The sequence below is a fragment of the Prinia subflava genome, chromosome 7 (assembly GCF_021018805.1).
Source record: "Prinia subflava isolate CZ2003 ecotype Zambia chromosome 7, Cam_Psub_1.2, whole genome shotgun sequence".
Lineage (NCBI taxonomy): Eukaryota > Metazoa > Chordata > Aves > Passeriformes > Cisticolidae > Prinia > Prinia subflava.
This window is the reverse complement of record NC_086253.1, coordinates 16,464,639-16,478,240: the sequence shown is the minus strand read 5'-3', so window position 1 is coordinate 16,478,240 and position 13,602 is coordinate 16,464,639. Positions and strand designations below refer to the sequence as shown.

Genomic DNA, 13,602 nt, shown 5'->3' with positions numbered 1-13,602 from the left:
TTTCTATTTTTTTCTCATCTTGACCTAGCAGAGTCCTGATCTCGACAGAGATTGGTCCTGAAGTGAATCTTAGTCAGGCTGTGGTAATTTAAAAAAAACTTCTGAAATTGCTTTCACATGACAGACTTTTATTAACACTCTATGCATCAGAATCTTATGACAAAAACATCCTTTCCAACAACTTTAAATGACAGAATTGATCATTCCTCAGGGGAAAATATTCTGTGCTAATTTTGTTACTTCAGTTAACTCTCACTCACAGTGTACTCAAATATAACATGTCCCAGTAAATAACAGTATTTATTACAAGAACCAATTAGGAATTCTTTTGCAATCAAATTCAGATACATTAATGGACAAATGCTGTACCCCACAAAGCCTGAGAGCCAGGTAAGCTGGCTTGTACAATCTTTATTTTGTCTTTAACTCGTATTTTTTATAGCTTCCATGTTCAGAAGTGTATTAACTTGTTTGCACCTGGATTCCCAAGCAAACCCCAAGCATGTCTGTAACGTTACTGAACTCAGTGCAAAGGGAGCACTGTAAGTATTCCAAAGTTGCCTCCTCCAGTCAGTAGGCTCAAAGTTAACAGCACCTAATTAGCTGAGCAAAACCTCAGCTCTGGCTCTGTGGAGCAACCTGCTGCCTCTACACTGCATTCTCCAGAGTCTCTCCAGCCTCTCAAAACAACATGCTGAGAATGCACTGGGCAAGTTCAGCTTTGGACCATATGCTGCCCGTTTACTGGCTTCAGCTTCTCACCTTTAAAAGCTGACTCTGAGGAAGTCTGTGAGGAATCACAGTTCTGTGTCTAACCTAGTCCTGATGAACCCAAACACATCCATCTGTGCTGTGTCACAAAATAAGTTATATATTTCAAAAGCAGCTATACATATGCAAGTTAGATTTAAGTAATTACAACCAAATTATTTTGCATCACACAAATATACAAAACATATTAAGCACTGCAGATATAATAAAAAATTGTACTTTAAAACTAAATAAAAATCAATATTTATTCTGCTTTTGAAATAATAGCATATTTATCAGTGTCATTGTAAGCCCAATGCATATACAAATATACAAACAGAAGTCTTCCATAATTACATATTCATAAACTGATAAGACTCCTGCTTTACATCATACTGAAGAATTACTATTATTATTTTAAGAGAATATATTATACCCCAAATAATTGTCAGTGATATTTACAGACAGTTTCTTTCCAAACTTCACCTTACAGTACAAATCACTACAATTTCCTTGTTCAAGAGTAGATAGAACAATAGGTTGGAATTTTAGATTTGATGATAGCCACAGTTGCCTGTTGAAGAAAACAAAACAAATATATACAAAATAAGGGACACTAGCACCACATATGACAGTACTTATATAGTCTCTATAAATTGCATAACTCACAACTTTTAACTTTTACTTGGTTATCTTTGCTATTATCAAACAGTAGAAAAACTGAAAAGTTAATATTTGCTGAGAAATTTACTGTCAAAAAGACTGAAAATAACGAACTGACAAAATGCACCATTGTGGTAACTAATGCTGGGGAGTAAACATACAAAGGAAAGGACATGTAAACTCATACCTAAAAGAGATCATAAATATAGACATAAAATAGTAAGGATTTGTAAGTAGAGGAATGATGTTGTGAAAGCGACTTCCACCAAAAGTAAGAATCATATGCTTTACAACTAATTTAGAAAATAGATTTGATCAATTAATTGGTTGGATTATATAATATTGCTTGTGACCATAATTTAGTTTGTTTCCACTTTCTTTTTGCTTTATCCTATAACTAACCCTATTATTATTAAGACATACAGAAAGACCTACTCACAAAACAGGTAAGACTACAAGAAATCAGGGGACTGACAGAAGAATTATAGGCTAATGACTCACTAGATTACTTGTATTATCTAGACCTAATTTCAGAACATTAAGACAAGACATAATTTTCCTCTTCTTGTTTCATTTCATACAAATAAAAAACTCATCCTCCTTCATTTTTCAAGTCTATAATACAAACACTGCTACTGCTCTTAAATGAACACGAGCACACACAAAAATGAAGAGGCATCTACTGATTATTTGGGCACCTACTGCCAAGGCACACAAGCTCAGTACTGCTAGGCCTGCATGTACATATGTATGTTTGCTCCTGAGGTTATTCCTATTCTTTGTGAATAACCCTTTAATATAACACAAACTGTTCATAGGGTGAAGAGAGCAAATATTTTCTTCTAGATGAACACCTAAGGCAGTACTCCTCATTTCTTCTCCTTTTCTCCTTTGTGCACAATGTATAGCACAACCTTTGGCAAAAGGATGTTCAAGAGAAGTAACCTCTGCCATCTATTACTTAAAGCATCTTTTTGATTTTTAGGCATTGCAGATCCAAACTCTGGGTTAACCTGGGTGGGCTGGAATGTGAGTGTCAGATTCCCTCGGGAAATGGCATAAACAATAAAGTATTAGTGGGAACAGGCAGGCATCATCAACAACAGCAAAAGGTAACTTTTTGCAAGAGTAAGGCTTGTTGAGAAACATATTTAGTCCCAGAAAATGGAACACCAAGCATGTTTCCCAGCCATACTGAAGCAAGAACACGTCAACAAAAACAGAGATGAAAGCTGTTTTGACAAAATTGTATTCAAAAGTGTAGATTATGAATAAACATCTGATCAACTCACCTTTCCACCACAGTGCTCCAACTTTTGTAAAGCAACAGTAACTTTTTCTCTATGTTTCTTATCCATTAATCTTTTTAAAAGCTATTGGAAAAGTAAAATAAAAAGATTTGTTACACAATATAGTACAATATATGCAAAGAGGCAGTAATAACCTACTTTGTTACTTTATTCTATCTTACTTTTGCAAAATTAAAGCAATAAAGATACAGTACTTTATAACTTGTAACTGATGTCAAAGTATGAAACTCAATAAAAGCAAATGGAATAAAAAGGTAACTAAAGAGAAACTTAAATTCAAAGAAAACTGATCTGTTAACCAACAAAAATATTTCTTTTTCTTTTAGCAAACAAATTTGAAAGAAATATCCACCTTAAAAAAAAGTCTTTCTTCAAGAGCTGTCCACATGAAAAGTTAACTTTTATTTCATGTACATTGAAAGAGATTTATTGTAGTGGCAACACTTCAAGAAAAACCTACAATTTCTCTCTTCTGTATTGATTGTCAAAAAAGGTCCTTTTATTTTGCTGTAAAAGTGCACTTTGCAAGCAGGTTAAAAGAAACCATGAAAAGCCTGTCTGACACAGGAAGAATGTCCTCACAATGACTTGGTATAAAAATACTTCTCATAATCCCACTCAAAGCTTATTTAATGAAAACCTCCTTGTGCAGAATTCCCATCTGAAAGGAGTGAGAATATTTGCTTCTGTTAATGCATTGAAACATTCATGGGTTTGTTAAGACATTCAGAGTTAAAATTAAAGACTCATTTTGCAATAAATTTTCCTCCAAAACAAAACATCTGGATGTTTTTATAAATAGTAGAGAGAAGACTTCCATTATTCTCCAGTTTACATTAACAACAGGTTTTGGATCTTGCTAGAACTTTTAAGTCATCATATTGTAAAAAAATGAAGAATTCACACAGGATTATATGAAATAATGTGTTTCATGGACTGCTGAGTCCTCCACTGTATCTGTGCAGATATAGAAACATCTCAACAAGAGTGCCATGAAAATACAAATGATTTTTTATATCAGCATTAAAAACTTACATTTGTGAGTAGAAGCTTGAGATGACCATTAAGAGAGGGGCCAACAACAGCACTCAACTGCACTAAAGCATCCAATCCCCTTCCAAACACTTCATCATCTGCATGGGCCTTCAGAAGGGGAAGAAAGAAAGAAAATCCCGTGAGTAAGATTCAGACACGTAAGTAAGTTCTTCTAAACTGCAGTCTCTGCATTATGATTGTATGGAGTAGTTTTGAACATTAAAACTACTGTGCAATTGCTAATTGCTGTAACAATAGAAGTTTAGAAATAGAAGTACAAAATGACTATATATTAGTCTCTAGAGGCCAAAATTAAAGCCAGAGCATATTTTTAAAGTGGAAAACAAAAGCATCCATGAAATGTCCACAAAACTCTCGCATTTATTGTGAGACAACAAAACTAATAATTTACTACTGCTGAAATAAAAAATGTGGCTTGCAGAACAGCTTGCTACACTGGTAATTTCAGTATTTCACAGCATATTAGAAATAACCTTTCAAATGCTGATATGTTGAAATTGAGAGACACCATTTTAGTTACAGTTGTAATGAATTCTGGGTATTTTCTATGTAATTAAAAACAAAAGCTTTCTTTGTTGGATAAACAGAGCCAATGACTTTCTGCCTCAATTATTTAGTTCCCTGCCAACTACCTTTGTCACCTGCCATCAATTATCAGGCTCTTGTCTACTTCTACAGTTCTTTGTGTCTTTATTTCTCCCATGGAAAGGTGCCTCTAAACCTGACTTCTCTAATGGTTTACTGATCTTGCTTTTCCTTTAGTAGAGAAATAGACTCATAGCAACTTATTTTGGTTTCATACTAAATTACAAGTTTATTTAAACAACTATTTTTCCTCTCTGGGCCTTGCACATTTTCTTTTTAACTACAAATCATTGACTGCTTGTGTAGTAGAAGATTTAACAAGACATAATATGAAAACAGTGCAACAACAAAAATTATCGGAAGAGTAACATTAATTAGAGGAAGAGACAAGAATAATTTTTCTAATTTTGCCTTTAAGCTAAACCAAAGATAGTGATAACATACAATTCTGAACATCTCTGATTTGAGATCACAATTAGTTTTCGAACTTCAAGCTATCTCTGTTAGATCTGAAACACAGCTAGATTAAGGGACAGCTACCTTCTGAACCACAAAAGGGCTCTCAAAGACATGAAAAAGTTCCAAAAGAGATAACCTTCAAAGCCAATATCTCACTTTAATTTTTGATGGTATAGAAGAGTTAAAAACATTTTTTTAAATTAAGAATATGACCTCAGACAGTTTAAATGTATTCTTCCTTCTTCCTCATTGACGTATTCTGGAGATGGTGCTGTGCAGGTCTGGGAGTTGGACCCAATGACCCTTGTGCTTCCTTATTTTGTGATCCTCTTTTACTTTGTAGCACATTTTGAATTGTTACATGTAATAGAGGAGTATTTATTCCTGCATATCCATTTTACTTAACCTCATTTTTATTTTTTGCATGTTATTGTGTGGATATATTAAAAAGCCCACTAAAAGTATATCTATATTAATTTCTGCTAATATTAAAACCTTTAAGAGAACAGTTTCATAAAATTTTCCCATAGCTATGGTCATATACAAGGAGTTGCCCATCTTAATTTATATTTAAAGACATATTTAGCTAATAAACCAAGGTGGGGTTAACAACATAAAGAGAAATCATTCCTACCCCCCAAACCAAAAGCCCATGTAACAGATTTATTACATTAATATTACCCATGTAGTTCTCACCAGCAGAAGAAAAAAAAAATCAAACCCATTAAAATCTCTGCATGAAGAGCAAGACATACCAATGCAGCCTTTAGGATTGGAACTAGACGAGGCAACAAGGGAATAGCTTTTTCAGCAGCACCTTCAACCAGAAGTAATTCTTTAAAACCCTCCTTGGAAACAAAAGTATAGGGATGTTTTGTCTCTCTTAGTCCCTGTTGCAAATGTAAAACATGATTTTCTTAATACTGAGCATCCTTTTAAACAAAAACACATTTTAAAAGCTCCACACAGCAGCAAGACCACGTTTAGATTTTGTCAGATCACTTCAAAACATAAAGAACACTAACTCCACCATGTGGAGCCACTGGGTACAACTCTGCTCACAGAATATTCTAATTCATTTTTCATTGAATATTAAAACTCACATTATGAATACTGCCAATTCAATCAGTATTTGTACTCCAGTACCTTTAATCTAACAACCCAAGGTATTTTTTCTATGAGACCATGAATGAGAACAGGCTATACTGTTATAGAGGTTTTGCACACTGAAGGGAAAAAAGAATAGAAGGTGAACTATGGAAGAAAAGATACCCCACACCACATATCTCTCTATACAACACTAAAAACTTGTAGATAGTACAAAGATGCACAGTAAGCCACCTCAGTATATGCACTTTATTCTACCTGTGACATTGGATTCAGCTTTTATTGAGACACCTGGAACATATTTGGTGATAAATGTCACAGATTGTTCTGAGAAAACAGAAGCCTCAACACAGTGTATAGTATTTCTCTTCCAGTTATTTAAAGGATCCTATTTCCACTGTACTAGTTCAGTCTATTGAGGAGAGCATTCTTACTTCATAAGGTAGTCTTTGTATACAAAAATAAGCACAATTTAGTTTACAAAAGAATCTGCAAAACCACAAATTTCATTCATCTGAGCATCAGAGATGCAGTCTTGCATTTCATCAGTATCTTGAAGATTAAACAGCTCTACCTAGCTCTCCCAGAAAGAAGTACAAATACCAATTGGTTTTGACCATTTTCATTCATACAATATCCTCAAAAGTGGTTTTTTTAGTATTTCTTTAGTAGCTGAGCCTAAACTAGCTAACTTAGATTGTTAAAAATGACATTTGCAATTAAGAAATTAATGCTTAATGTTGCAAGAAATTGAGCTTACCTCTGCCAGTGTTAAAAGAAGTGGATCAAAGGGAACAGTTTCAGGAGGGCATTCCCACTGCAGTTTGTGATTTACTGATCCATGCACTAACCTATACAAAGAATGCAGTTTTAACAAAATAACATATAATAATACATAATTTATTGCAACACTATTTGCTTTAAATGTATCACCAATTTGTTTGTTTTATTCCTACATTATACAATCTCAATACATAACGCCCTCTTTAGTGAAATTATAGGATCACAGAATCAACTAAGCTGGCAAAGATCTCTGGGATCATGGAGTCCAACCTGTGTATATGTATAAGGGTTAACAGTGCAATTATATTAAATTCCCAAAATATGGCAGTTTTCAAAATTCTCCTCCTAATCACATAAATCAGAAAATAGAAGTTATAAAAATTATAGATGTCTCTCATGCCAACACAGAAGATATTCCTTTTGCAAAGTTATTTATTTTGATAAGTACACCAAGAAACATTTTCCTCAAACAGCAATGGGTAAGGGAAAGCAGTTGAAACTGAAGAAAAGATTACATTGGAATTTACTATTTACTCGTTAGATACAAATAAATGTATTAATGATCATTTTATACAATTATTTACATGTACATCTTATTAATGACGGTTTATATTTTTGTCAAGTAATTCTGCATCATGTGACAAAACACCAGAACATTTATAGTCTAGGCAAATATATATCTAAGTAACTTAAAATACCCTAAACTTACTTGCAAGTAGTTTTCTTAATATTTGATATGCCTGAAAACTACAGAATAGGAATATTCAATAACATGTTGTCATACTATCAAATTCAGATAAATAAGGCTGTGAAAGGTCTACTTACTAAAATGGCACTAAATTCATTATCTTTGTTAGTACGGAGAAGTAAATACAAGTACCTGAAAAATTGTTTGTGAAAGGCTTTCAGAAAACCAAGTGTGCACTACTTAACTATTCTTTAAAAATGTGGCTTTGATATTATTACAGCATAATAAAAGAACCAAAACAAGACAACTTCAAAGGCATGGAAAGTTGCCATCTGCTCTGAAAAGAGTTAAGTATTAGAAAGTTTTCCAGAATTGAATGGAATCAAACAACCTAACTAAAAGATGAAACATGAAGAGATGTACTTCATAATATATATAGTAAAAATCAGAAACAAACCAAACTCACCTGCACGGAATTCCACCTCTAGCATATGTAGCAGAAAATGCAGATGGTGGTTGGGAATAAACACGAAACTGTGAGGACAGAAAAAAAAAAAAGCATTATTTATTCATAACAGTAATGTTTTATAGCTACTATGAATATGTTAAAAAGGAAGTTTACCAAAAAATGAACTTAATCATATGATTCTAAAACAAATAAAAAAAAAACCCCTGCAGCTATGGAGTGAAAAACATGCAAGTGATACACTTATGTGAAAACTGCTTTTAAGACCCATTGGTCTGGGGAGTTGATAAAATGAGTAAAAACATACAATCAATGGTCTCCTGATGGAATCACTTTATTTTTCTATTTTTTTTCTTGCAAATGATAATAATAAAGCCTTACACGTTCTTTCCTAGGCAGCTCAAAGGAGCTCCCACTTCCCTGAAGCTCTTGTTATATTGGTTAACACACAGAATGCAGTTTTACTGCAATTCCATCTTGATCTGAGTACAGACAAAAGTACTGAGAAACACCAAATACTGGGCAAGATGGTGGGAGGGCACTGGAAATGCACAGGGAGGTTTATACTGGGTGAGAATCTAGGAAGGATACACTGGAGAAGGAAACTAGGATCTTCATGCAAGGAAAAGCTCCACAATTTTTTTATCATATACATGCTTCTTATGCATATGAACTATTATATTATTTATTAGCATGATTATTTAATACTGCTTCCCAGATAATACACCTTATCACAAAGCATTCAAAAGAAAATACCATGAAATCTCAATTTTTAACTTTTGAATATCTGAACCTACATTAAGATTAGCAGAATTGTGTTCATGGCTTAATTTCCATCATTGTGCTACTTGCAAAGAGATTTCAAATTAAAAAGATGCCCACATTAAAGTATTAAGCCTCTGTTTATCAGCAAAGTACTTCTGCATTTAATTCATTTTCCAAAAAGCCTGTGACATTACTAATTACCAAATTATATGGCCCAGTGGTGAACTATAATTCATGCATTCAATGCCAGTTCTCCAGGCATGGGACTTCCATGAAATAAACAACTCCTTTCATTACTACTCTCCCAAGAATACAAATTTTTCCTGAAGGATTACATAGGCACAGTTACTGTGATTTTCAAATAATGCTCAGCAGCAGTTAATTTGACAGATTTTATGAAGCCTTGAATACCTTCAATATGCCACCTGCTTCTGGATTTCATTGCATAACTGAAGTAAGTTTCTCTAAAGCAGCAGCAAAGTTTAGAAGAGAAAAAACAAACCCTTTTTAATGTTTAGCTCTAAATCTCTTTTTAGGGCAATAGTGCATAAAAAACCAGTTCCCATTCAAGCCACTGTACCAAAATACATTTTTATAAAAATGTAATAAACAATGTTATACCTTCAGGCATTTGAGCTTAGAAGATAAGGTATGTATGACTAATAAGAAACATGTTATTTCAGTTTAAAAAATAGGACCAGGAGAAGCATGTCCTGCATGCCATTTCATAAAGTAAAGAAAAATTCTTCAAAGCACAGATGGACTTTAATCAAACAAAACCACCACCACCTATACATACTGGATCAATAGTTTTAGGATTCAGCTTGTCACTAGGCTTTGGCCGTAATTCTGGAGAACGTGTCTTGCTTTTCTGTGCTGCAGTCTTTTTTTTTATTTGGATACCTGATGACATTCTTAGAACATTGTTTCCTACAAAAAAAAAAGAGGAAAATAATTAAAAACATAAAATAATTGTCATTCCTATATGACAGATTACCAGGGGTTAGAATCCCGAGGACCAAAAACTGACATGAACAACCAACCAAGTAAATCTGAGTAAGTGCACTAGGAAACAGATGCTTATTCTGATATATCAGACACAGGGCATGGAACAATTGTAATAGTCCTGTCACTCCATATTTCAAATGCACACATTTCCTAAACTGCTCCTCTTTACTTGCATCCTTTGAGACTTGCAGCAAAAGTGAACTAGATACAGTCTGCTTTTAAAGTAGCCTACAGCAATCCAAGCAGCAGTACAGGGCTCTGGGCAGACTCTGGGCAGAAGAGCCCAGAGTCAAATAGGGTTGGGTACAGTTCCATTAGAAGAAAGCAACAATTTGAGGAAGGTCCAGGATGAAGGAATGAAGCAAGTACATTCAGGACACAAAACCCAAACCACAGTCAATAAGAGATGAGAACAGAAATGTAAGGCAGCAAAAAGAAGAACACAGAAAATGAATTTCAATTCCACTAAGAAGAATGGAAGCACTTTTTAAAAAATATATGAATAATATAAATTATTCCTGGGAGATTACAAGATTTCAAATATTAATAAAATTATAAAGAGTGAAAACCCTAGTTTTGTATATTAGAAGGTTTAGTAATTTTTGCTGTAGTATATTCTGCATGGAAAAAAAGAGTTTATTAAATAAGACATTAGATTCCTATACTGAAAAAGAAATTGCACTATACAGAGATGAAAATAATAGGATGCCAGAAACACAGAAACAAGCATTTCCTCAGGGATGAGCAGTGTGCTTGCTGTCCAGCCATCACCCTTGATGGCACCTGTTTTTGTTAAAAACACGATTAAATGCCGAATGCTGAGATCAGGATGAATCAGAGGCAGATTTGCCATGCTACTCTCTCACACTCAGCTCTACCAGCCGCCTAATCAGTCCTGATCTCTGCCAGACCCTTGCACGTGCAGTCCTTGTTTGGCTTGGCTATTCTAATTCTTCCCTCTGACCAGGGTTTCCACCCAGGTACCTTTGTCATCACCTACATTAGGAAATCTTTAGGATTGCTGCTGTTTCTGCTAAGTGATGAGGTCCCAGCATGGGTGTAGATATTCTGTCTTTATGACTTGAGGAAAGAATTACATGAAGTGCCTAAGTTTTACTGAATGCTGTGAAACAGCATATAATAATGATTAGCAAATTAGCTAAAATACAAAGCAAAACTAAAATTGAAAGTTTAAATCAATACTTCTTGACTGATGATTTAATCAGAACTAGTGATTCAAATCAGTTCCCCTGCTGTACGTTTTGTTTTCTCTTTCCTCCCACTTCCAGAATGCGGCCTGTTTCCACTGAAAGTCTTTTTTAAATAAATAATATACCACAATTAGTCAATTAAATCTCTTCAGAACTCACTGAAACTTACAGGACACTTAAGGGAACTATTCTGTTTGTAAAACAGAAGTCAAATGGAAAACATTAATATAGAAATAAATCTACTGATTTTGTATGTCCATTTATTATCCCAAAATTCTAATCACGTTAGCATTAGAACACAGATTTTTAACTGCCAGAAAACGAAGAATCAAAATTGTTTCATACTATAAAAACACCAGATAAGTGCTTGACAGTAGCAGCATGTATCACAAAATAGTGCTATCCGTGTCAGAATTTGAAATGTACCGTTGCTCATAATCCAGTCAGCTTGCTAATACCTACAAAACTATTTTTCTCAGAAAAGTATTTAGAAGTACTACAGATGTATTTTTTCCATTTTCCAAGTAATCAAAATATGTGCTAAGGCACATTAGGTAGCAATGAGGAGAAAAAGTACTATTCCTGCGGAGGTCTCACCGTTCAGAGATGAATGCTGGAAGGGTCACGCGTATTGTAGAGATCAGACAGGTTTCTGTTTCACAGCCGTGAATCAAACAAGCGAGGTTTGATACAGAAGTGACCCATCTACTGGCAGATAACAGACTTCAAATAAAGGAGAGACGCTTTAAACAGAAACAGGAGAAGCACTTTTAAGAGACATCTTTCAAAGGAGGAAAAGCGCAGCCTGGAGTTCGGGATCTAGAAGTCACTTAAGGCAGGCAGAATGGAAGTCAGTAGGATTTGAAAGGCGCGGTTGCTCCCTTACCCTGCTGAGTGCCAACTCTCCCGGAGGGCACAGGCACAAACAGATCAGGGCCTTCGAGCGCCGCCACCGCCGAGTGGCTCAGGCAGAGAAGCTCCGGCTCCGAGCCCCCACAGAGCCCCGGCCCGGCCCTCCCGAGCCCCGTGCGACATCCAGGGACCCCGCGGGAGCACGAGGGGCCTGCCCCACTCCCTGAGCCCCTGTCCCGGCCCCGGCTCCCGCTCCCTGAGCCCCTGTCCCGGCCCCGGCTCCCGCTCCCTGGGCACGCCGGGCTCCGGCACGCCGGGCTATGGGCAGCGCCTGGCTCCGGGCACGGCCGGGCTCCGGGCAGAGCCGGGCTCCGGGCACGGCCGGGCTCCGGGCACGCCGGGCTCCGGGCAGAGCCGGGCTCCGGGCAGAGCCGGGCTCCGGGCAGAGCCGGGCTCCGGGCACGGCCGGGCTCCGGGCACCGCCGGGCTCCGGGCACCGCCGGGCTCCGGGCACGGCCGGGCTCCGGGCAGAGCCGGGCTCCGGGCAGGGCCGGGCTCCGGGCACGGCCGGGCTCCGGGCAGAGCCGGGCTCCGGGCAGAGCCGGGCTCCGGGCAGCGCCGGGCTCCGGGCAGCGCCGCCCCCGCTCCCCGCGGGCTCCGGGCAGGCCGACGCTTCCTGCCGGTTGCCAGGGGAACTACGGGCCGCCGGCAGCCCAAAATGCCTCCGTGCTTGCCGCAGACGCAGCGACAAAGAAATTTAAAAATGGTTGTTGTTGTTGTTGTTGTTGTTGTTGTTGTTGTTGTTGTTCTTGTTCTTGTTCTTGTTCTTGTTCTTGTTCTTGTTCTTGTTCTTGTTGTCTTCCCAGCCTACCTTGTATGCTGTGACTGAAATGGGAACAGTGACTTTTCAGGTGAGATGGCCACTGTTATAAACGAAAAGGTCCCAAAAAAATCCAAGTTAAAATTTAGCGGCAATTTTTAATTGAGATGAATATAATTAAGTAAAAGGATACATTCAAATAAAAAATGTAGTCCATTCTTTATAAAAGTAATTTAGCAGCGGATGGACCCAGTGGTATCAATAAAACATAAGCAAAAGGCAGGCCAGACGGGCCGGGGTACATGTGCAGCATTCAAGACCCTACCACATGTACCAATCAAAGCCTATTCCATCTATACTTTCATACTGTAGTTAACACCCCAGCTCCTCCCAGTTTCGGTTCTTGAAATCTGTGTCACCTTCTTCATTGCGCATGCTCCAGTTGTTGTTTGAGGGTCTCCAGACTCTTTTGGGTGGTCTTTTGATGAAAGCTTCACACTGCTTCACGTCCTTTGTTTAACCCCACAAGTTATACATGTGTGCCAAGCTAGTGTTCCAATAGATTTTAAAGAAACACATCTGGATTTGTCTCAATTTTCCTGGACTCATCCCAAACCTGTTTTTAGCATCTTCAAGGACGCTACTCCCTACTAACTGTCCTTGGTCTTATATCCTGTTTCTAATGGTATCTTGCCAAGGAAGGGGGCTCTTCCTTTTATTACTGAAGTTAGTTTTACTAATTCTGCTAATACTGATTAAATATAAAGTTAGAATTTAACACTGACCTATAAAGTTACAATTCAGCACTAACTAAACTGTTGATATTAAGTATATATAAAGTTACAATTTAGCACAAACCATACTCATTTATTACAGCCACTCAGTTTTATCCACTTTTTAATTCCTTCCCAGGTGGGTATACAATCCACTCATACAATAGTGAAAGTTCTACTGGAAATACAGCATCACATCTGAGAATGATAAGTGACCTTTTGGGTAAAAGGCTATTTTTCAACTTGACCACGAGAGTGCTTTCTTGCTTTCTTCAAGAAACGTGTGTATTCATTCATGCACACAAA

At 36.9% G+C, this 13,602-nt stretch overlaps 1 protein-coding gene across 2 annotated transcripts; it reads right to left on the bottom strand.

Moving 5' to 3' along the window:
* Positions 1-121: 121 nt before the first annotated feature.
* On the bottom strand, positions 122-12,386 carry PACRGL (parkin coregulated like). 2 transcript variants are annotated; one of them, XM_063401707.1, is made up of 10 exons: positions 12,085-12,386; positions 11,955-12,049; positions 11,738-11,921; positions 9,432-9,562; positions 7,868-7,935; positions 6,691-6,781; positions 5,579-5,713; positions 3,759-3,866; positions 2,706-2,786; positions 131-1,324 (listed from the first exon to the last, which is right to left on the bottom strand). In XM_063401707.1, the coding sequence occupies exons 4-10, from the start codon at positions 9,543-9,545 to the stop codon at positions 1,268-1,270; spliced, it is 654 nt and encodes a 217-aa protein (XP_063257777.1). In that variant the 5' UTR covers positions 9,546-9,562; positions 11,738-11,921; positions 11,955-12,049; positions 12,085-12,386; the 3' UTR covers positions 131-1,267. The 2 variants fall into 2 exon arrangements, with proteins under 2 accessions (XP_063257778.1, XP_063257777.1); XM_063401708.1 differs by lacking the exons at positions 11,955-12,049; positions 12,085-12,386 and adding an exon at positions 11,449-11,574 and having other exon boundaries at positions 122-1,324; positions 11,738-11,874.
* Positions 12,387-13,602: the final 1,216 nt, after the last annotated feature.